The sequence below is a fragment of the Oncorhynchus tshawytscha genome, linkage group LG17 (assembly GCF_018296145.1).
Source record: "Oncorhynchus tshawytscha isolate Ot180627B linkage group LG17, Otsh_v2.0, whole genome shotgun sequence".
Taxonomy (NCBI): Eukaryota; Metazoa; Chordata; class Actinopteri; order Salmoniformes; family Salmonidae; genus Oncorhynchus; species Oncorhynchus tshawytscha.
In genome coordinates, this window is record NC_056445.1 from 11,227,544 (window position 1) to 11,253,413 (window position 25,870).

At 43.0% G+C, this 25,870-nt stretch overlaps 1 protein-coding gene across 5 annotated transcripts in view; it reads right to left on the reverse strand.

Annotated features, from left to right (window-relative positions):
• Positions 1-22,918, reverse strand: part of LOC112216856 (dedicator of cytokinesis protein 4-like) — a 162,294-nt gene extending 139,376 nt beyond the window's left edge. For all 5 annotated transcript variants that reach the window (XM_042300166.1, XM_042300163.1, XM_042300164.1 and 2 more), the window contains exon 1: positions 22,734-22,918. In XM_042300166.1, coding sequence (XP_042156100.1) covers positions 22,734-22,770 — 37 coding nt within the window. In that variant the 5' untranslated portion in view covers positions 22,771-22,918. The remainder of the gene's footprint in view (positions 1-22,733) is intronic.
• Between the last annotated feature and the right edge of the window lie 2,952 nt (positions 22,919-25,870).

Here is a 25,870-nt window from a genome sequence, read left to right on the forward strand (position 1 = left end):
GGACATGAGAAGAAGAAGAACACAGCACAGCCAAGAGAATGCATTCTCCAGCTACTTCACAACATAGTCGTGATTAACTGCTACTCAGCTGTCATAGGAGTTCATCTCTCAAGGCTCTGCGTCGGGTTGCGGTGTAACAGCTAGTTCACACATTCGCTGCCATTACCAGCCAGAGCCTATCACGCTTGCAACTAATACCGGGCTTCTCATTTAGTCTAAGAATGACTCAAGTTTATAGCTCGTCCGGTCAAAATGATTCTATTTTTCTGGCCGTTTAAATTGGGGAGGGAAAACCGTTTTGCCCAAGTGGACCCAGTCAGGCATCACTTGGTCAGCTGGATGACTTAAGACGCAGCGGCGATTGCTGCTCCTGCCGTGAGTCAACGTGGCTAAGCTCTGCTAATTTATTCATGCCGACCGAGGTCCACACAGCCAGGCAAAATCAATAGAGGAAAGTACAGCGAGGTTGAAAAAAGAATTATAATGAAATTCAGTGCCCCAGTTTCCACCCTGAATTGGGTCAGCGGCAGCCATTTACACCCTCAAACTGCCTGTAATTAAACAAAACTAGTTAAAAGCCTCGTAGAAGGCTGAGGATGTGGAGGTGTTGGGGGAAATGGAATGGGAGGAAAAGGGGAGGTTGGTTGGTGTGATTAATTTCCTCTTTGTTTTACTCACAGTCCCTCAGTACGAGGTGTATAATAGTGTATAACAAAAAAGAAACGTAGCCTAATTTGTGCATGTGAGTCTTTCCATCTTTACAGCTCCCTGGGGGCCAAGGTTGGGTTGGTATGAAACCTCTAATGAGCTGCTCAAAGCCAAACCGGCACAATCCTCATGCCAACGCAGTGCCTGGCTAATTTGTCAGTCGATCCCTCGATAGGAGGTATACGGGACTAAGCTGCAAAATGTATTCACATAGGACAAGGCCTTATTGATGATCAATTGACAGAAGTGGTTGACTTACTTTCTGTATCTCAACACACTCAAATATGTGCAACAACTCAACCCAACACGAGCCCCTCATCCACAGATCCAGCTGGGGATGAAACCCAACACTGGGCTACAGATGGCTCAGACAGTGTACCCCTCCCCTCTCTGTAATCCTCGCAGTCCTGCAGGTAGGATCCAGCCTGGCAGGGTGACAGGCCTCTGTGTGGCCTATTGTCAGAGCTGTGTTACGCTGACTGGGATGGGGAATCCATTCAGGGGAAGGTTCTGCCCTTCTCTGCTGCTGTCCTGTTGATAGGGTAGTCCTAATTCCTTGGCGGCACTGGTGGTGTGAGTGGAGGGAGGCAGTAGCCTTCACACCGCATTAGGGCCAACATCAAAGAGGATTATGGCACGAATCCAGATGAAAACCAACCAGGAGAGATTTAAACACCACCGATGGGGGCTGATGATGAGGATGTCTGGAGGGGAGGGGTGGGGGGGGACACTGTTACCATGTACATACCAGGTAATACCATGGTAATAGAAAGCCAGTAGAATGAGACACAGCCGAAGAGAGAAAATATCTGCAGAGAAAATATTGGGGGGCACCAGAGTGGTGCAGCGGTCTAAGGCAATGCATGTCAGTGCTAGAGGTGTCACTACACTAGAAATATATATCTATAGAAATATATATTAAACATGAAAAAAGGAATAAACCAATGAGGCCGAGATGCAAAAATAATATAATTAATTTAATCCATGCTCAAAAGAATACAAAAAAGTTAAAGTGCATGTTGAGATGTAAAATAAATAAAACATTTTAAAACATGTAAATACGAGGACCTTGGGCCTCCCGAGTGGTGCAGAAGTACTCCAGATATAACAAACTGACCCTAGCTCCCCAACACATAAACTACTGCAGCATAAATACTGGAGGCTGAGACAGGAGGGGTCAGGAGACACTGTGGCCCCATCCGAGGACACCCCCTATACATCTCAATATGCACTTGAACTTTTTTGTATTCTTTTGAGCATGGACTAAATTAATTATATTATTTTTGCATCTCGGCCTCATTGGGTTATTCCTTTTTTCTGGTGCCCCCCCCCATCCTGTCTGGGTTGGCGCCCCCCCTTGGGTTGTGCCATGGCGGAGATCTTTGTGCGCTATACTCAGCCTTGTCTCAGGATGGTAAGTTGGTGGTTAGAGATATCCCTCTAGTGGTGTGGGGGCTGTGCTTTGGCAAAGTGGGTGGGGTTATATCTTTCTTGTTTGGCCCTGTCCAGGGGTGTCCTCGGATGGGGCCACAGTGTCTCCTGACCCCTCCTGTCTCAGCCTCCAGTATTTATGCTGCAGTAGTTTATGTGTTGGGGAGCTAGGGTCAGTTTGTTATATCTGGAGTACTTCTCCTGTCCTATTCGGTGTCCTGTGTGAATCTAAGTGTGCGTTCTCTAATTCTCTCCTTCTCTCTTTCTTTCTCTCTCTCGGAGGACCTGAGCCCTAGGACCATGCCCCAGGACTACCTGACATGATGACTCCTTGCTGTCCCCAGTCCACCTGGCCGTGCTGCTGCTCCAGTTTCAACTGTTCTGCCTTATTATTATTCGACCACGCTGGTCATTTATGAACATTTGAACATCTTGGCCATGTTCTGTTATAATCTCCACCCGGCACAGCCAGAAGAGGACTGGCCACCCCACATAGCCTGGTTCCTCTCTAGGTTTCTAGGTTTTGGCCTTTCTAGGGAGTTTTTCCTAGCCACCGTGCTTCTACACCTGCATTGCTTGCTGTTTGGGGTTTTAGGCTGGGTTTCTGTACAGCACTTTGAGATATCAGCTGATGTACGAAGGGCTATATAAATAAATTTGATTTTATCTAGGTCCTTAAACCATGTAAAGGTTATTATAAGCACAAGAACATCGAATGGTGGCTTCAACTTGGTTTTCCATACAAAGCGTTCCTTTACAAAGGGAGCCTGGTTTTTGGTCGCTTTCTCATTGTAAAACATGATACAGTAACCACTCAACATCTCAAATGGCTACACTGACTATCTACCACATGGACAGACTTCAGTGTGTTTGTGTCAGGAGCATGTTGTGTATTTAGTCAGACAATGCCCTCATTATTCTGACATATTTTAGAATGTAAAAATAAATGTGAATGTCAATCCATAATGTGATTGGGTAAGGAGAAAGGAGTTTATTTTCATATAAAATGTAAGTTCTTGAAAATTACAATTAAGTGCTTGAAAAAGTCCTTGAAAGTCCTTTAATTTGACTTGCCAATGTCTGTGTGAACCCTGTATAGGCTACTTGCTCAGCCCGTAAATTAAATACAAAATCATCTGCTATTGAAATTATACATGTATTATTCACATTCCTGTCAGATCTTGGTCCGGGACAGCATTTATTTTGGGCCAGAAGCTTTGAGTTGGCACTGGCCCGGTGTGCCACTGGCAAATTGACCTGAATGTCAATCCCTGTGTGTGCGGTATGCGTAGGGCATAATACAGTGCATTGGGAAAGTATTCAGACCCTTTAACGTTTTCCTCATTTTGTTAGATTGCAGCCTTATTCTAAAACGTATTAAAGAAGATTTTCTGCAATTATAGACATTTTGATATAGGGACAGAGCTAATATTTTCCGAATTTCAAGCTAGCGTCCTGCAATTTTACACGTCATGGGGCGGAGATATATTTTTATTTTAAAAAGGTAATTTCCTGCAATTATACACATTTTGCAATGGCTTATTCCTTGTTCTTACGCGGTCTGAGTCACTCAAACATTATAACAAAATGTTCCATGCCATTTTTCGAATTTCAAATTCTCTCCGACTGCCTTAGTTTTTATTTTGGGGATTGTTAGTTAGGATCTTATTAAAAAATATATAGGGCCATTATCTTTTCTGAATACATTGTCTGGTTTTAGTCGTTTAAGTTTAAACTGAAAACGTTTTACCATCCAGAGAATGATTGCCATTGTCACTGGGTGGTAGAGGTTTTACCTAAAAGAACTTGTGTTTTAATTTATTGAGTTGACTATACCTCCGACTGTTACCCGCTCCACTTAGTGTCCTACTTCACCTGTCTTTTGGAGCTTTTTTTCTGTCTGAATGGTTTATCCAGCTAAACAGACAGCCTTTGAATTTAAGGCGGAAACCAGAATTCTGTTTGGCTTTTCCTACATAATAAAAACCCGGTTCGCTCTCAAGTTGTTTGTCTGGGGGCAATGTGTCTTTCCTCCCTCCTCCTTCCTCCTCCCTCCTCATTGATTGAATGGGGGCTTTTTTTTTTTGCATTTCAGCATCAACACCAAAGGTTGGCACTGCAAAGCATTCTGGGATGCCCCTTTTGATTCCCGGTCTTTTTACTGGCTCTGAGGATTCCTTCGATTGATTCATTAGACAGCTTTTGTGTCTGTCATTTAACAGTCTGTGTGTTACACATCCACATCATATTAATTACAAAACAAGGGTGGATTGTTTGTTGTATTTAAAAATGTTTTTTTTTTAGAAAGAGTAAGAAGTAAGTTATTCAGCAGTGGCTGACCTAGACAGACATTATCCCTGTCTGGCCTCAGTGATTTGATTAAATAGTAAATACTGTAGTGAGTTGCCTCTGGTCTGGCATTTCAAGTTCATACAGTATGTGGAGCGAGGGTGTCCTCTACTTCACATCTCGGTATCGTGCATATCTGATGAAGAATGTAACATGACACTTTCTCCCTCAAGGTAGCTACACCAATAAGAAGCTGCCACAGTCCGGCCTGTTATGATATTGCCGAATTGCATATCTCTCAGACATGTTACATTCCAGTTCAAACAAACCTCAGACTAGGGTCGATCCTAGTGCTGGTGTCTCTTACTCTCTCCCCCGACCGATGGGTCACTGAAACCAACTGCAGTGGGACGGCTGCTAGTGAAGTGGCCCGCTTTGCTCACAAGCCCTTAACCCCACGAGCCCTTTCCTCTCTCGCTTTCCTTTTCGTCTCCACCTGGGTCCCTTTATTTTACTCCTTCACTTCCCCTCAGGGGTGAACATTTAGTCATAAGCATCTGCAGCGAAGTGCATTTCAGCAAAAAGTCTGTGTAATGTATACCCTTTGTGTGGGCGAGTGGGCTGGGAAGGACGGCGGCAGTCCCGCTGTGAGAGCCTTCATGTGGGACGTTAATGCACACTTTTTCATGTGATGACAGATGGAGACCCGGGGCTATAGTCAATGCAGCAGGAGGGGGAAGAGATACTGTATGCACAACACTGGAGAAACACTTAGCCTCTATACAGCCGACTTTCTGTGGGTTTCAGTGGAACCCATTTGGTCGCAACAAATAGTCAACAAATTTGGTAATAATTGATAATGACCTGGCGTCTGGCCCATAATGGGCCTGCATTCCATACAGAACCAGGCATACCCATTGATTTGGATAGATTTAGTGTAAAAGCAGATTTCAAAGTGCCAAGTGTTATTTTCTGCGGAATACTCAAGGGCAGAATTTGAAGGGGAAAAAAATGATAGTTGATACCATGACAACAACAAAAAAAAGAATGTGGGAAGAAAGACTACTTTGCCATTTTTTTCAGGTTTTCGCTTTCAAAAATCACACCTTTTTTATTTATAGAAAAGCAAGCAAATGCTCTAAGTCCACAAAAATGCTTAAACCACATCAGAGGGACATTTAACATAACAAAAACAGAAATACCTTATTTACATAAGTATTCAGACCCTTTGCTATGAGACTCGAAATTAAGCTCAGATGCATCCTGTTTCCATTGATCATCCTTGAGATGTTTCTACAACTTGGAGTCCACTTGTGGTAAATTGAATTGATTGGACATGATTTGGAAAGGCACACACCAGTCTAGAATAAGGTCCCACAGATGACAGTGCATGTCAGAGCAAAAAACAAGCCATGAGGTTGAATGGGATTGTTCGTAGATCTCAGAGACAGGATTGTATCAAGGCACAGATCTGGGGAAGGGTACCAAAACATTTCTGCAGCATTGAAGGTCCCCAAGAAGACAGTGGCCTCCATCATTCTTAAATGGAAGAAGTTTGGAACCACCAAGACTCTTCTCAGAGCTGGCTGCCCGGCCAAACTGAGCAATCGGGGGAGAAGAGACTTGGTCAAGGAGGTAACCAAGAACCCGATGGTCGCTCTGAGAGAACTCTGGAATTCCTCTGTGGAGATGGGAGAACCTTTCAGAAGGTCAACCATCTCTGCAGCACTCCACCAATCAGGCCTTTATGGTAGAGTGGCCAGACAGAAGCCACTCCTCAGTAAAAGGCACATGACAGCCTGCTTGGAGTTCGCCAAAAGGGAACTAAAGGACTCTGTCCATGGCCTGAATGCCAAGCATCACATCTGGAGGAAACCTTGCACCATCCCTATGGTGAAGCATGGTGGTGGCAGCATGTATTTCAGTGGCAGGGACTGGGAGATTAGTCAGGATCGAGAGAAAGTACAGAGATCCTTAATTATAACCTGCCCCAGAGCGCTCAGGACCTCAGACTGGGACCTTCCAACAAGAAAACAACCCTAAGCACAGAGCCAAGACAACGAGCCAAGACAATGCAGGAGTGGCTTCGGGACAAGTTTCTGAATGTCCTTGAATGGCCCAGCCAGAGCTTGTACTTGAACCCGCGCGAACATCTCTGGAGAGACCTGAAAATAGCTGTGCAGCGACGCTCCACATCCAACCTGACAGAGTGGAGAAGAATGGAAGAAACACCCCAAATATAGGTGTGCCAAGCTTGTAGCGTCATACGCAAGAAGACTTGAGGCTGTAATTGCTGCCAAAGGTGCTTCAACAAAGTACTGAGTAAAGGGTCTGAATACTTGTGTAAATATGATATTTCCATTTTTTCTTCTCTTTGTCATTATGGGGTAGATTTAAAACCTGACTAGGACAGGAGTTCCGCTAGCGAAACGTTGACAAAATTGCAGAAATTGAATCATTATAAATATTGAATTTTAATTCAATCAAAAGTGGAATACACCAAATGAAAGCTAAACCTCTTGTTAATCTAGCCACCATGTCAGATTTCTAAAAGTTTTTACTGCGAAAGCAAACCATGCGATTATCGATCAGCAGACAAAACATTACGTACAGTTACAGCCAAGTAGATTAGTCACGAAAGTCAGAAATAGCAATAAAATTCATCAATTACCTTTGAAGATCTTCTTTTGGCAACACTAAAGATGACGACGAAACAAATTGTCATTTGTTCGATATAATCCATTTTTATAGCCTAACACGAAACATTTTGTAAACGGCTTGTGTCGTAAATTCAGTGTTCTTCAACTTTGGACGTAACATTCGATGTAATTACTCACTCTAAACAGATATTTATCGAGCCATGTTTGGTTTCATTGCAATCCTTTTCATTGCAATCCAGACTTCATGGTTCTTTTCCCAGGACATATTGACCGAAAGGAACTGATTTGAACACACCAAACTATGACCTATGACCTCATTGTGCACCAAAGATATGACCAGTTCTTCGTTGATTCACTGTATTCCGGACCAATGACCACTGATCGTCTTGAAATCTAGCTTGGTAGATAGCCAATGAGCCGAGGTAAACGGCAACATGTAATGGTTCTATCCAGGAAGACTGGCCTTTGTGGGAAACTCGAGCGTAAACACAGCCATTCGCCATTGAAAATTCTACCGTAAGCAGCCACGCCGGTTACGCGCAGCATTTCTGTTTTGAGAGCATTTTCAGAGAAGAATCATGGCGAGTAAATCTTTAAAATCAAATACAAAGACAACATATACAGATCTACAAGATATTATTGAAGAAATTGATAGAGAGAGTGACAGTGAATTACTCCAAGATGATTCGGACAGTGAGAATACTTTTGATTCTCAATCTGAGGAGATGTTCCTGTATGGAGAAGATTCTGTTGGATTGGTAAGTAACTTTGTTTGAAATTAATAATATCAAATATTATTCATTTGAGTTGTTTTAGAGATATTTTAATTTTATTTGTGGGTGCATGTCTGTGTGTCTGTATATATTAGATATTTTTTACATGTATTTTATCTAAACATGGAATGGATCAGCTCCTCACCATACTGATTGGGTTCCCTACTCTATATATAATCTGTGTCTGTGTCTTTATTTCACAGTCCCAGCGATTCTGATTGGGAGCCCATACTGCCAAGGTGCAAATCCCCACTGAAGCTGGTTCATCCCGCCAGACCCCTGCTGTCTCCGGCACCACACCTACCCCCGCCCGGCCATCAAGAGGTGTGAAGTTGGTGACAAAGAAGCGGAGGAAGGGAAGTGTGGAACCTGATGGCAGAGCGGAGGAGGGTTGTTGGCACTCTGTGCTGGAGGTGGACGTGGCCCCACCACCTCCAATATTCAGACCAAAAAGGCCACCAGGATCTCAACTGGACATGACCTCCAAGTACAGCCCCATGCAACTATTTTAGTTGTTTTTCACCTCGGCAGTTGTTGATTCCCTGGTGTTGAACACTAATAAGTACGGAGCTAAGAAGCAGGAAGGCAAGAAAGAGACATGGAAGGCCATTTCCTTGTCAGATCTTTTTTGTTACCTTTCTATAGTCATTTACATGGGTCTTGCAAAGCTGAAAACCCTGAAGGACTACTGGAAAACTGCACCCCTCTATCAACTGCCTTTCCCCACCACGGTCATGTCATGCAAAAGGTTTCTAACAATCTCACGGGCGGTTCATATCAGTAACCCAAAAGTTGACGAGGACAACGAGACGAAGCGAGGCACGGCAAGGTTTGATAAGTTCTGCAAAATTAAACCTCTCTATCACAACATCGTTGAGGCCTGCAAGACCTATTTTCAGCCCGCCCAGAACCTTTCCATAGATGAGAGGATGGTAGCCTAAGGCCAGAGTTGGCCTAAAACAACACATGCGTAACAAACCAACTAAATGGGGCTACAAACGGTTTGTTTGGGCTGATTCTGCGCATGCATACACGTGCAATGTTTTTGTCTATGAGGGGAAGAGCAGTTGTGTGACCGGTAAGGGGATTAGCTATGACTCCGTTATGGAGTTATTCGATTTTCAGCTGCTAGGGAAGGGCTACAAACTGTTTGTGGACAACTTCTACACAAGCCCTAACTTGTTCATAGACCTGAGCAAGCTGGAGGTGTGGGCCTGTGGCACAATTCGGACCAACAGAGTGGGATTTCCGAAAACCAGGGTGAACGACATGCCTAAGCGGGCTGAGCGGGGTACCATGAGATGGATCCGAGAAGATGGCCTGCTCCTTGTGAAGTGGATGGATACCAGAGAGGTGGTGATGTGCACAACAATCCACAAGTCCTTCAGTGGTGATCACGTCATCAGGCGTGTGAAGAAAGCTACTGGGGCATGGACCACCAAAAATGTCCCCATTCCAGCTGCTGTGAAGGACTACAACAAGAGCATGGGAGGTGTGGACCTGTCAGATGCGCTGATAGGCTACTATAATGTTCTCCACAAGGCCATGGAATGGTACAAGACATTGTTTTATCATTTCATCAACATTGATGTGGTGAATGCCTTCATACTCCAGAAGGAAATGGCTAAGAGCTGTGGACAGCCCCCCATCTCACAGCTAGCCTTCAGGGAGCTGCTCATCCAGGAGCTTGCTAGCTACAGCAAGACCACTGTAGCACCTTCTGTCCCCTCTACCTCTGTCCCTTCTGCTCCAACCAGTGGTGTTCACATGCCAAGATTCATCATTGCAGGCAGGAATGTGCCTCGGGGCAAAAAGGGCTCAGTAGGGAGGCTTCGTTGTGCTCTTTGCCACAAGAAATCCCCTGTCACCTGCACCACCTGTTCGGTGACCCTCTGCTTCACACCAGAAAGAGACTGCTATGGGCTATGGCATCAGCAGCACAATATTGTGTAGATGACTGAGGGTCTTCAGATTATTGTACATTAAAAGTGTAAATAGTTATCATTGTTATTTTACATTTTTTGAAATATTCAAATATTTATTTTTCAAATATTTTTTGGGGGGGTATGTTAGAATAATTTTGTATATAGTTATTTGCATCAATGTATCACTGTACCAATTCGGCCACTTGGGTACATTTGGGAAAGTTGTGAGGGACACCTGGGTGATTTCATGCTCAATGGCATGTACTGCACTCATTCCTGAAGGTATCAGTCTGAAACTTTGGTCAAATACTGTTGCCCACTTATGTTCTTATTTGAAATGATCCCCAGCATCATATCTGAATGTTTGGCTGTTCTTGTTAATTTCAAAGATGCAACAACATTAAAAAGAAACTGTTACTCAGGCCCAGAAGCTAGAATATGCATTTAACTGGTAGTATTGGATGGAAAATTCTGAAGTTTCTAAAACTGTTAAAATAATGTCTGAGTATAACAGAACTGATATGGCAGGCAAAAACTCTAGGAGAATCCATCCGGAATGTGTGCTTTTTTGCTTATTTGTTTTTTTTTAAGTCACCACCGATTCAAAACACTTGTCTATTGGATATTCAAAGGAAATCCTCCCAGATTGCAGTTCCTGTGGCTTCCACTAGATGTCAAGTCTTTTCAGGCTTGTTTTTTGAAAAATTAGATAAAGTTCTTTCAAGGTAGTTCTCATTTGGACTGTAGTTTTTTGGCGTGCGTGGATGAGGGCGCGCACTTTGTTATTTATCTCCGGTATTGAACATACTATTCTCCGTCTTAAATTGTATTGTTTATTTACATATTAGGGTACCTGAGCATTGAATAGAAACGCTGTTTGACTTGTTTGGACGAAGTTTATTGGTAACTTTTGTGATTGCTTTGTATGCATGTTGAACGACTGGAACGGGTGGATTACTGAATCAAACGCGCCAAACTAAACTGTTTTTTTTTTATATAAAGAAGGACTTTATCGAAGAAAACGACCATTTGTTGTGTAGCTGAGACCCTTGGGATTGCAAACAGAGGATGAAGATCTTCAAAAGGTAAGTGATTTATTTTATCACTATTTCTGACTTTTGTGACGCCTCTGCTGGTATGGAAAATGTTTTTAATGATTTTGTATGCGGGGCGCTGTCCTCAGATAATCGCATGGCAATGCTTTCGCCGTAAAGCCTTTTTGAAATCTGACAAAGCGGCTGGATTAAGTTAAGTTAAGATTTTAAATGATGTATGACACTTGCATTTTCATGAATGTCTAATATTACGATTTTTGTATTTTGAATTTCGCGCTCTGCAATTTCACCCGATGTTGTCGAGATGGGGGCGCTAGCGTCCCACCTAGCCTTAAGAAGATTTAAAACAGTGACATTTTCTCTCCGTGGCCAAGAGGAGGCCCTTTAAAACTGCACCATTCAGCGCTGCTGAAAAAAATCCTAGGGGAACAACTGGTTCAGATACAGAGCTATTCTTTGCCGTGTAAGATTTCCGATGAAGCTATTTATTCTATCAGGAAATCGTCAATAGGCTTGCATTTCTAGTGTTCAATCATACTGAAAACAGTTCAACTGTTATTCTATTCTGGTCCTTTCAAACCGAACTGGTAACACCCCATGTAGATTGTTTAGGGTACCGTGTGTAGCATACTCTCTTTAAGGAGAACGAAGCCTTTTCAACCAGCGCACAATGTTAAAATTGGTCTAAATCCCCACTCAGCTTTTCACTGGGTGAAAAACGGCCATGGACCAACAGTGAATTACAATAAATCCCCTTTGAATGTCAAACTAACATTAAGTTAAACTGGCTTGTCTGTGCAAGACAGGATATAAATTACCTGAGGGTGTGTGTGTGTTGAGCCAGACCCTGAACCAGGCAGGCCAAGGAAACAGAGATCACACACACTGACAGGTAAGATGATGGCCTACAGCAGCCAAGGTCAAACCATCATCTGCCCAGCCACATCGAGCTGATTCATGTAGTGTGTACAATGTGTGCATGTGCGTTCAAGCATGCGTCCCTCCGTGTGGAGGTTGCGTGCGTCCCTATGGTGTGTGAGCGTGTGTGCGTGCAAGTGACGTGAATGGAAAACTAACACCGTATAGTGTGTGTACTGTGAATTGATCTAACAGATGGAAATGTAACACCTCACTAACAGCACAGGTAGTATCAAATCAAACACTGGCAGACAAATATATTTATTCATACTGTACGTGTGACAGTATGAGAGAGGGAAGAGTTTTAATCAGCAGGGTAAAATAAGAGTCGGTGATGCTAAGAGAGAGAGAGAGACACACATCATTATCACTCACATGAAAGACAGAGATGAGAGCTGGGCAAGCAGAATAGCCTACAGTAGAATCATACCACGATGATGGATCATACTGCCTGCTTTTCCGAGCCAGAACAGCATTCAAACATCACCCTTCAACAACACGGATAAAACAGGAGCCAAGGACACGGAGAGCCAGGAAAACATTAAAAGCCATCTGGCCTGATACATTGTACTTTCCCAACACAACACAAGAGAGAGTGTTTGTGGGTCGCAAATGGTAACCAAGGGGACCCATAGGGCTCTGGTCAGAAGTAGTGCACTACATAGGGAATAGGGTGTCATTTAATTGGGACACAGACAGAGACAGCTTTGACACCTAAATGAATTGTGGCCAGGCACCAGCTCAATGGTAGCGTTCTGTACTCAACGGAAGCCTTTGTGTGTCTTGTGATAGGAGCAGCAACCAGCTCCATGCCCAGTTATGATCATCCATATTCATTTGGGGAGCCGAATGGGGAGACGGAGACATAGGTAAATACATAGAGATAGTGGGAGAGGTAGACGCCACACAGAGAGCCAGTGACTTTTCACTACTACTATCATCCTCATTCGCTCTGTCTGTATCTCTGCCCTAGAGAGAGAGACCACTGCCACCAGAACAACACCACTGAAGTGTCTGGGGAGGAGGAGGAATGGACAAACAGAGGGAGAGAAAGAGACAAATGGGAGGAAGACAGATGGAAAGACGGATACAGAGAGCGGTGGGTAAAGAGAGAAAATAACAAAGAGAGAGAAGCACCAGACAGCCAGATCAACAGACAGAGCGAGAAAGAGAGACAGATAGAGGGAGGGAGGGAATGAAAGAGAGGGATATCAAGATAAGAGATGGGGGAGAGTGTAACTTCCAATCTCTGCAAACAGTTCACTCCCTGCCGAGAGAGAGAGGGGAAGAGAGAGAGAGAGAGCGCGAGAGAGAGAATGAGAAAGGAGGAGAGGCAACAGTGGTAGAAGCTACAGAGCCTTAGTGAGGGCGCCTCAGAACTCCTGTATTGGTCTCCTCCTGACACTGACATGAATTCTGTCTGCCAAGAGGAGAGCCTTCCTGATGACTCTAACACAACCAGGACAGTCACTGCACAGAAAGGCCTGGTTCAACCTTAGCACAACCAAACCACAACAACCCATTTTATTAGGCATTCATAATGTATTAACAGCAAACCACTAACACATCTAACACAAGCATCACTGCACAGAAAGGCCTGGTTCAACCACAACAATGACAATTTATTATAAAGCCGTAATAATGCATGAACAGCATACAGCTTGCTGTTCCTTTTAATAACTGAGGACAAGAGGTTGTCAGACGGCAAAGCCAAGTTGCTTATTAAAGAAACGCCATGGTGGTTATGGTGAAATAGATGGGTGCCTGGGGGTCACTGGTGTGCTGTGTAGGTCACAGAGTTTCAATGGCTGCTGCATCCCAAAATGGTACCATATTCCTTTTATAGGGCACATGGGGCTCTAGTCAATAGTAGTGCACTTTAAAGATATATAGGGTGCAATTTGAGATATTGGTAATGTACAGAACTCGTGATCAACACAGCAAGACTTAGATTAAAACAGCCAGCCACTCAACACCTCTGGAAATGCACTTTTTTAGGGAATCGTTGTTTTTTTTGCCCCTTTAAAAACGAGCATGTGCACAAAAGCTCAAGGCATCAATAGTTCCTTTACACATCAATCTATGAATATAGCATTCGTTTCTGAAAGCGCTGGTGACAGCCTGTCATTTCTTCCACCTCCACCTCCACCTCCACTGTCACAGTGTTGATGAGCACGAACTGGGAGTTCCTAACGGAACACATCCCATGAACCTCTTACTGGGTTCACGGCTTGGTGTCAGGGAAACCACGGTGACCATACGATACATAGACCCCTGGAATAGAAAGGCTACATCATTGCAATGTACACAGCCGTTCAAAAGTTGGGGTCTCCTTGCTTTTGAAAGAAACGCACATTTTTGGTCAATTAAAATAACATCAAGTTGAACAAAAATACAGTGTAGACATTGTTAATGTTGTAAATGACTATTGTAGCTGGAAATGGCAGATTTTTTAATGGAATTTCTACATAGGCGTACAGAGGCCCATTATCAACAACCATCACTACTGTGTTCCAATGGCATGTTGTTAGCTAATCCAAGTTTATCACTTTAAAAAGACATTGATCATTAGAAAAACCTTTTGCAATTATGTTAGTACAGCTGACAACTGTTGTTCTGATTAAATAAGCAATAAAACTGGCTTTCTTTAGACTAGTTGAGTATCTGGAGCATCAGCATTTGTGGGTTCAATTACAGGCTCAAAATGGCCAGAAACAAAGACCTTTCTTCTGTAACTCGTCAGTATTGTTCTGAGAAAAGAAGGCTATTCCATGCGAGAAATTGCCAAGAAACTGAACATCTTGTCCAACGCTGTGTACTATTCCCTTCACATAACAGCACAAACTGGCCCTAACCAGAATAGAAAGAGGAGAGGGAGGCCCCGGTGCACAACTGAGCAAGAGGACAAGTACATTAAAGTATCTAATTTGAGAAACAGACGCCCCACGTTATCAACTGGTAGCTTCATTAAATAGTACCCGCAAAAGACCAGTCTCAACGTCAACAGTGAAGAGGCGACTCCGGGATGCTGGCCTTCTAGGCAGAGTTGCAAAGACAAATCCATATCTCAGACTGGCCAATAAAAATAAAAGATTAAGATGGGCAAAATAACACAGACAGGGGTAGATTGGTATGAAGTGTTATGGACAGATTCATTTAAGTTTGAGGTGTTCAGATCACAGAGGAACATTCGTGATACGCAGAAAAAATAAAAAAGATGCTGGGAGGACTACCTGACGCCATCAGTTCAAGATGGTGGAGGCAATGTGATGGCCTGGGGGGGTGCTTTGGTGGTGGTAAAGTGGGAGATTTGTACAGGGTAAAAGGGTTCTTGAAGATGGAAGGCTATCACTCCATTTTACAACACCATGCCATATCCTGTGGAGCCAGTTTCCTCCTACAACAGGACAATGTTGTAGGGCACAACAGGACAATGTTGTTTAGGGAAGAAGCAGTCAGCTGGTATTCTGTCTAGAATAAAGTGGCCTGCACAGTCACCGGATCTCAAACCTATTGAGCTGTTGTGGGAGCAGCTTGACTGCATTTAAGTGTTACCGTCCTCAGTTTCTGTGTTGTTGTGGGTTTGCATGTGTGTGTATTTCAGGAAATTGCTTCTTGGATTCTTAAGCAGCTGATTGGTTCTGCCCCGTCGCTGATTGGAGCTCTGACCCCTCCCTCTCGTCAGGGGATACAGCTGTCTCTTCAATTACCAACTCCTTCTCCAGCTTGATAAAAGCCAGTGTTCCTTTGTCAGGGAAGAGAGCTTCTTTTTACATTGATTTTTGTGGCGGTCAGTAAAAGTTTTGTGGATATTACATTGTAGCCGCTCCTTCAGAGGTATGTGTATGCCAATAGGACTTACTGTTTTTGGTTATTGACATTTTTCACTTAAAGTATTGGGAGTGTTTAGGCAAGAGGCCTGCGGGAATACATAACCCGTAGTATTGAATCTGTCTATGCACACTAGGTAAGACCTGGGCGGACCACCCCTGTATTTTAGTTAGAACGCGAGGTGGTGCTGAAGGCTAGGTAAGACCGGGTCGGACCATTCCTGTATTTTGGTTAGAGCGCCAGGCGGTGCTGAAGGTTAGGTAAGTAGTGGGAAGGCAGGTAAGGTAGGAGAGGGGACAAATTTGGACTTTCTTGCTTTGGTTCCATCCACCCCCTTTTCCCCACCTTACCGTGTGTAGGAATAATAAATTCCCTGTAAAACGGTATTTTTCTCCGCCTCTGCCGTCCTTCCCCCGCACCTACGATCACATACTTTTTCACTACACAGGGAGTTGAGCTGTAGCAGGTTTTGCTTTCCCTCCTCCAAGAGGCATACGCAACAGTGCCCATCAAGCCAATCCAACTTGTGGGAGGTGCTTCAGGAAGCATGGGGTGAAATCTCTTCAGAGTACCTCAACAAATTGACAATTTGAGTGCCAAAGGTCTGCAAGGCTGTAATTGCTGCAAATGGAGGATTTTCTGACGAAAGCAAAGTTTGAAGGACAATTATTTCAAATAAAAGTCATTATATATAACCTTGTCAACAACTTGACTATATTTTCTATTCATTTTGCAACTTATTTCATGTATGCATCCATGGAAAACAAGGGCATTTCTAAGTGACCCCAAACCTAAAGTAGGCCTAAAGTAGTATCAGTATGCTTTAAATACAGGGTCCATTTCAATAAGTAGGCCCTATAGGCCTGAAAGGAATACATTGAATCACTCTGAGGGGAAGTGGTTTCTACAGAACAATGATTTGGCTAATATCATCCCATTTTTAAAACATTGGCTTTGAAATATATCTTTCACTGTACTGTACTTTCAATATCTGTTTTACAGTAGTGTAATCTTAATGTGCATTTTTATTTTAACCTTTATTTTACTCGGCAAGTCAGTTAAGAACAAATTCTTATTTTCAATGACGGCCTAGGAACAGCCTGTTCAGGGGCAGAACGACAGATTTGTACCTTGTCAGCTCGGGGATTCGAACTTGCAACCTTTCGGTTACTAGTCCAACGCTCTAACCACTAGGCTACCCTGCCGCCCCAGGGTAGCCTACATTCATGCATGTATGATGCCCTCTCCAATCCAGTTGTTACCAGGAAACAGCAGCCCTAGCTACCTCCAGACTGCCCTGCCTTCAGCTGACTGTGCTGTGGTGAAAAGCAGGCTGGGATTTGTGCTGGAGGGTTTCGTGTGAGCTGTAATCTGGTCCACTCATTGGCTGGCTGCAACCGCCTAGCCTCAGCTGCATCCTTCCACAAAAACATATGCCGCCAATTAGACCGTGGTGGTGTCATCAAATCCAACGGGACACACACATTACATTGTATTCATATCAAAAGGCTGCCTCGCCATGGGAGGGGGGGAGGGGTGTGAAAAGGTAAACATGCTGATTTAGTAGGAAACAAGAAACATTTTCCAGGGGGTTTTCTGTGTGTCTTTACATAATAAATGGGATATATATATATATTTTATTATATTTTCAGTTGAAAGTAAATAGAGCTACAGTAATGGGATAACACAAACAGGCTACATGCAGTATTTTTCAATCCGGTCTAGTATTCACCGGCCATGTTAAATTGAAAGGTGTTGTGCATGATTGCCATTGTAAATAAACACTAAAAATCGCTGTTGGAGCGGAGGCATAAACAAACACTTAGTTGGCCCTGTCTACCTATAACATCAGCTAGGCTAAAATGTCAAAGGTTTTGCTCCCTCTTTCCCTCCCCTCTCCCCCTCGCCCCGATCCCACCGTGCCGGTCTAATTCACCAGGGAGCTCCAATATTGACTAGAGCAACTCCCTCCAGCGATCTCCATCCCTAAATGGTTGCCTGTGTCGGCCCGACCGCGACAAGTAGATGAAGACAGCAGAGGGGAGTGGATGAAGAAGAAATGACAAACTGTGGTGGCATTGTGGGGCCACGCCTCCCTGTGCCCCAGGACTATGTTCTTTAAGGAGGCAGGGGGGTGCAATTTAATGAAGGAATGGGACCACAGGCCACCGTTCCCACTGCCAAACAACCTGCTAATCCCACAGGGGTAGGGGGTGTTGGGTACGGTGGCCACGTCCAACAATAAGCCCTCCTGACACATGCCGCCAGGCAGGGCCCGCCACCCACCCCTCGGCCCAGTGACTACCCCCCCCAGGGGGGCAGGCGACAGCAGCCAGGGGAGAAGGACAGCCCCAGGCCTGACATAGACCCCCACTACATAGCAGGCCTCGAACTCCTCCACTCTACTGTGTGCATTGCTCAAGGGCCAGGGCCATTCAAGGGCAGCACTTTCCTACACACTACCCAAGCACTCCATTCTGTTTTTCTACCATTGACTTGAAGGTATTATTTACGCGTTTCCATAGGCTGCTGTGGGTAAACATTGAGATTTCAAAAAGTGAATACTAGGTTGTGGTCATATGCTAAATACAAAGTATTTAGTTTGAATGCTCACTGGAAAAATCATATTCAATACACACACACACACAAAGATCTAACGTAGCTCATTAAATTATGATGAGCAATGACATGCTTGATTGGCTGCAATATCAGTCTTAACAAGGAGAGAAAGGCCCCTTCTCTTCCTGTTAATCATCATTTAAGACTATTTGCAGCAAATACAATCTCCCAAAACAGAGGCAATGCTCTCTCTCCAAGATTGTGGCGCTACATTGTTAGCTGTTGTGAGTTTAATTGATGGATAATCCACTGAAAATTCCAGTAGTCCAGTGTCATGACTTTGGCCTGGGGGTAGGTTTACGATTGTCATAAATACCTCTTTCCCCTTTTTTCCTCTCTCTTACCCTACTGATGTTACTTTTGCAAAACGCTTGGTTAACATAGAGATTCTGGGAACATCAGAAGGTGGGGGGAAATGAACTATATTTTGGTAATCCGACCAATTGAACATATGCGGTGGTACTTAATGAATATGATGTCAGTTCGGTTGTCATCTGAGACATTCTCATCAATGATAAGATGACAAACTCTACAGTGGAAAGTCTACACATCAGAGTTATCGGATTCACATGGAATTGCTGTTCAATTTAAATGTTTGAATATGAAATTATTCGTGATGGGATGAAATGGGATTTTAGCTTCTAAAATGTGAGATTTGGGTTTTCATAAGGTAGAGCTCTGCTCAATCAGTGGCCCGCCCCTCTGAAGGGACATGGGCTATAAAACTTTTCAAACACGCCCTCCTCTCCCCTCCTATATAAAGGCTTGACGACAATATAACCTCCTGTTGTGAGGACGATGGTCCGATGTCAGAATGGTTCAGATAATAACTACAGAACGAAGCCAACATCAGCGTCAGCTTTGGTTCCGAATGGTATGAACTTTGAACTCTTATTCACTACAGAAGTGATACCTCCTAGCCGTTGAGTTAGCAACAGCCGCTGCAAACGAGGGTTAGGAAGGAACGGACCGAGTATCCCGTCTACCACACAACAACGTTACTACAATGTATTCAATTTACCAGCAGAGACATTCTTCAAAGGACAAAGGACTCGGTTGGACAACACGGCCTTCTACCACCAACCTACCGAAGTGCAGCTCAGAGTAAATATTTATTGCATTTTCCTTTTCCAAATGGCCGGTAATTTAGAATGCATAAGATACTGTATTTACGATAGCACAGCTTTGCCCTTTGTTCCTCAGTCTTCCCGCTCTTTCACTCAAACCCAGACCCTTTTCTTTTGTGTAACAAGCTGTCATATCTGTTCTGCCCGCTAGGGACATTTTCCTTTGTGATGAAATTTGTAATCAAGTTATGATTTAATTATGTGTATGTGCAATTGTGTGTGATTAGTTAGGTATTTAGTAAATAAATAATTAAACCCAATTTTGTATTGCTGATTCAACTTGTTAGCCAGGGTTCGTGCAGATAACCAAGAATTTACAACTTTCAGATGAGACTGAATTAAGATGACGATTAATATTGACTGCTATTGATGTAAAATATTACTAGGTCTTTAAGAGTTTATTCGGAAGATAACAGCTCTATAAATATTATTTCATGGTGCACCGACTCTCTAGTTAATTACATTTACATGATTAGCTCAATCAGGTAATATTAATGACGGAGAAATTATTTTATAGAATAGCATGTCATATCACTTAATCCGGCATAGCCAAAGACACGACACCAGTGTTCAAAAGGAACCACATGCAGTGGATATTCCAAGGGTGGGAATTCTGGTGAAAATATTCTCAGATAGTCTCATGGGTGTTCCTGCACATTCAGTCCTACTATTCCATTAGTCTACCATCCTTTCTCAATGTACACATTTCTATTCAAATTCCTTCCTCATGTTTAACTGAAATACATTCCAAAACCTCTTTGATATGAAAATCTCTCCTCTTGGCAGAATACGATTTTACAGTAAAGCGCATCAATCTTGGTTACAAACCTGTAATCACTCAAATGGTGCACTAATAGGAGTCTTAATGCGGTACTTCCTTCCTATACTGGACTCCATTCATATTTCATCAATGGTAGATGGATAGAAGGCTGTCCTCCTCCTTGGCTCTCCTCCCATGCATGAGGCAAATCAACATCAAAGGCCAAATACCTCCCAATTAGGAGCTGTAATTCTAATTTCGCTCCGTGGCGAAAGATCAAATGGTTCGCACCAAGGATCCAAGAATCTCAACCCGTTTTGGGAAGCCAGCCCTGGTTTAAAGGGGGGTAAAATGTTCACTGAAAGTACCTCAAGGAAATCACATTTACAGTGCATACTATATGAATCATATTCAAATACTGTAGGCTATTATATCAATAGTACTGGTACGTCAAAGACATAATGGACAGCCATACATCTTGAGACTAATGACCCTGGGGTGAAACGGATTTTTTAAAAATCAGGGTTTTGAAGACAGATGCTTCACTGAAACGTGAATCATCTCAAATAACACTGTGTTGAACTTCAATGTCACCGAGTGATCACGATCAATGGTGATCACAAAGAGTAATTAGCTGTTCGACATCATATGTATATTGATAGAATATCAATATGCTCCACATGTTCGGATCATCTGGAATCAAGCATGTGTGTGCATCCTATTTTTTCCCCCATTTAAATACATTTGATTTGAACCAAAATGACGGTGACTAAGACTTTTAAAGATGCTAATAAAAAAAGCCTACATGTATGTTTACCTCAACTATCTGTTCCAGTTAAAAGGTCACAACTCGTCAATGAAATGAGCCGCCTGTGTACCTATAAGCAAAAGGAATTTATAAACAAGGGACGGAGTCTTGATGATGAAAACACATGGTCTCCAGATTTCCCCACTCAACCCGTTTAACAGTCCAAAAGCATCCAAACAAACAACCAAATACAATACTATCTAGGGGTATATCTTCATCCAATCAAACATCATTCTGCATCATTAAAATACATCCAAATGTAATTGGATGTAATTGTTTTCGCACTGTGTGTCCTATAACCTCTTAACCAGAGTTACAAAACATTGACAAATCACAACATTTGCTCAACGTTGTGTTGTTACTTTGTCCACTTAAAAATAACCGTGGGCTTACGGCCAGTGTTGCGCAACAAGGAAACAAGTCTTTCTTCCCCAGAATCACCACTGTCACAGGGAGGAAGTCCCCTACTGCCCAACCACAGGCGCTAAATCTGAGCTAATTAAAAGAGTCTTATTGCTCTTATTGAAATAGGATCAAGACGGCGTAATCCACTTAAAGCCTCACTTGCCATTTTTAAAGACAATGGCGGCATTTAAGCACTGAGAATACATCGAAATGTTATACAACCCTCCTCCCACCTACCTCCACTGACTGGACTTGGAAAGGAGGTTCGAAATTGTGAACTGCAGCAGTGTATCAAACTGGAAGCTTTGGGTTCTAACTTGTGACAGGGAGGGAAGAAAAACATGCACATACCAGGAGAAAAAGAGCAGGGCCAGTTAGTGACCAAAAACTAATTGTAACAGATACAGGGCAGAGGCCAGTTTCTGGTTCAGTGAATGACTGTGTTCCAATGATTTCAGGTCAAGACAAGGTAGACCTTCGGCACCTAGAGGTGTGACTGATAGGCCTACATAACACAATATGGCAATATTTCTGCAATGTTGAGATTTCAAGCAGTGACTGTTGGGGGCTGGATAAAGCATCCCAAACACTCACTCCTTCAACCAACAAATAGGCTTCGCTACCCTATTTTGGTCCACTGGGGAACGCATCTCAATAGGATAATTTCACAGAATGTGGCCGCCGAGTGAATACCCCCCACTTCGATTAGAAAATTAGAGCACTATTATTTAAACCCATAGCCTATCTTTCACTCGCATTGTGTTTGCTTCACTTTTATCCCTGGTTACGACACCCATGCCGCTCGGGAACAATACACACTAGGACAGCTTCACTCGCTGTTTTCACTGAGAGGGACGAGATAAAAAGGTTGAAGGTTCAGTGGGATACCCGAATACCAAAAACAATGTTACAGAACGCCAAAAAATATATATATTATCTTGACACTTTATTTTCCTTTCAATTGAGGAGTAAAACATAATACACACATATAAAGCGCTAAATAAAACATGTTTTGCAGAGTATTGTGTTTTGTTTGCATCCATTCATTTATCAGACACAATGTAACAACAAACAGAGCTATTGAACGCGCAGAGTGCAAAGAGATACACTGATACGAGGGGCTCTATAGCCTCAAGCCACGCGTTCATTTTTATAGCTGTAAAACCATAATGTATTCATAGCCTATAGCCTACAAAATCCATGGAAAGCGCAAATACTCGTGAAATGCGTGGAAGTGGTGGTGCCTATGAAATAAGCACGCGTTAGTAACGGTTAGTAGGCTAGTGATCGTTGTTATTTTTGATACTGTGTAACAAAATTAAACAGCAGCATATTCCCTATTAGTTTGAAACTAATTTTAATGTTGTGAGTAAACGAGAGCACCGCAGTTTTAAAACACAACCAAAAAAAATAAAAAAACTTACCGACGCCGTATTTTTCATGTTCTGTAGGTATCCACATATTTACGGTTGGTACATTGAAGTAATTTGTGAGAACAGCAGCTCAATTAAGATATTTCGTGCTGTATAACGCATTCTATGCTATTGAATTCCTTTCCTCCGCTCTGAAGTCATTGTTCAGATTGCAGGAGAGAGTGGCTACTGTATCTTCATAGTGAGACCGAGAAGGAGCTTTGCATTGTGGGGCATGTAGTAAAAACGAATGACGTAAACAAACCGAAAGAAAAAAAGGACTCAGAGTCCCAAAAAGCCATACTGAGTACATGGATGAAATAGAGGACCACGGTATGAGTCATAATACCCATAAAACCTAGCAGTCAAACAGGGAAATGATTCCAATTGTTTTAATCCACCATTCATTTTTCCCATGGGGGATTTTTAGGATGTGTAAGTAAATTCCCTCTGGCTATCTACTCCGATTTCAGAGCACTCTTGTCTGTGTGCCAGAGTGCAGAATAACTGATGAATTTACAAACGCTCAACACCCGTTGAATATGGCCGGTGTCAGTAAACGTCAGCAAAAAAGCTTCATTAAATTGTTGCTAACAGCATAGTTACAGTCACCAACTGTTACAGTCACCAATGGCTCTGATAGGGCGAGTAAAATGGTCAGAGTGAGGTGTTCTCTAATTTAAATCTGGAAGTAGCTAGCCAACTTTAGCCTGTTAGCTTGGGTACTTGACTGCCGTTGTGAGGTCAGAACGCTTTGAATATATACGAATGACAATCTGACAAGACTCTGAATTTACGAACACCCAGAGCACACTAATGTTAGCTAAATGTATTAATTAATTAATTGGCTAAATATCTTTAAATGGACAATTCTGTGGAATGTCTTGTGCAAGTATTAAATTGACACAGTAGTTGTTATCAAAGGTGTTAGCTGGAGATGACATGCATTGATTTGTAATTTTGCATGATGTCTACTGTGATCTAAATAGCATTTTCGAATCTGAGAGTAGATAGAGCCAAATATATTGATAAAAGTCACCTTGTCCGAGAGAGAATTGGATGGTTATCAAAACGTCACACCAGGGTAAGTCTACACCAAACACAGCCCTTGTTTGAAGTGTTTATAAAACCCCTTTGGGAAAAATGAATGGTGGAACTATGATTGGAACCATTACCCTGTTTGACCGCTAGGTTTTATGGGTATTATGACACCTCCAGTGTGGTTCTCTATGAATACATACATTAATGCTTTGCTCTTCTTGAGTTATGGATTACTGCCTTGTCATTGACAGACAGACGGACGGACGGACGGACGGACAGACAGAGTGTGAGAGTGTGAGAGAGATAAATACTTTTTACACATAGCCAATAAAGCCAATATGAAATTGTACGCCTTGTCAAAGTGTTGCCTACCATGTCTCAGTCATTGGAGATGGTAGGTGGGCCTATAGGCAGAGGAAACAAGATGATATCCAATAGTTGCAGGTGTAGGGAGTAATCATTGACAACTACATTCATGTTCAAAACCAGTTTTATTTTCTTTTTCAGAAAATACACTTTGGCTCAGTGTCACTTTGCACTTCACTTGTAGAAAAATTAATTGGCTCAAACTTAACATTATGTGGGTCTCTTCCCGCTCACCTTCTCATCCCAACAACTGAAACCAACTGATTGAAATACCCTCTGTGTCTAGAAGCCCGCTATAGTGGATTTAAAAAAAATTATATTACTAACAAGAGTGGCGCAGCGCTCTAAGGCACTGCATGTCAGTGCTCGAGGCGTCACTACAGACCCTGGTTTGATTCTAGGCTGTAACACAACTGGCTGTGATTGGGAGTCCCATAGGGCGGCGTACAATTGGCCCAGCGTTGACCGGGTTAGGGTTTGGCCGGGGTAGGCCGTCATTGTAAATAAGAATTTGTTCTTAACTGACTTGCCTATGAACAAGAACAGAATAAACATATTTTGGCCAAGGGATCTGTGGAATAATTTTAGAGGATGTAATACAACACAATGTAGCATTATGAATCTACAATTTAGGCCCTTTATCAGATGAACTTGTGGATACCATTTTTATATCTCTGAGTGCAGCTAAACCTGGGCAACACAGGGATCATGGCAAAATGTTTAGAATTGCAGGAAATGTGCTTTAAAATGTTATTTCCCAGGGCCCAAGACTTAGTTCGTACTGACATGCACTGCCATAGTCATACCAGCACTCCTTGCATGCTATATATATATTTTTTATCCCACCCTAGTTGTGTTCTGATTATGAGGGGGTCCCTGAGGAATTTGCTGTCACAAAAGGGGTCCCAAAAGTTTGAGAACCCCTGGTCTAAGGTTATTCTAACCATACCATGACATATAGATGAAAACTAAATACATACGTCAATTATAGGATCTCTATGGGTCTAACAATACAGACAGTGATATTGCTAAGGGATCCCAAGTGTTGTGGCACCGTGGCGTTTCAGATTCAGAGGTTGCTCATTGACCACAGATGGTGCTCGTGTTGGCTGACATAACCCATATTTCACATGCCAGGTATGGAAGGGAAGGCTGTAGCAGGGCATGCAGTTGAGTCCTCATACAGGACTTCTGCTGCTAGGGTGAACACAGAAATAATGCATGAGTGTGTTGAGGACTGCAAGGCAGGCACTTCATTATTCAGCCAAGAGTTCGAGGCACCGTTGGGTTTGTAGCCTGGAATGAACTACTCTGTCATACAGTCAATCTGTATGATTTTATAGCTCTCTGCTCCTAATCGCACCCAGTTAATCCTCCTTCCCTCCAACTCTGTTTCAGTTCGGGTTCAGAGACAGTGCCACCCCTTTCAAAAAGCCTCTAATAGTAATTCCAGCTTTGAGCTGTGTCGTTTGCTTATCTTTGCCACTGAAACCATAGATGTTATTTATTAAACAACTGCCCAGAAGCTTCCTCACTCTTTACTCTGTTCTACTGTGAAGCTTTGGGTTGGTTGGTTACCCCTTATCGACCTGGCTTCTCACACCTTCACCCCACTGCTGTAAATACAATTGTGTTTAGCACACACATGGGTGGTTGTGCTAGCTGGCTGGGTTTAGACTCCAGTTTATACAGTATCTCCGGCCATGTTCCAAGTCGTTCACCCTACCCTACGGTGCATGGAG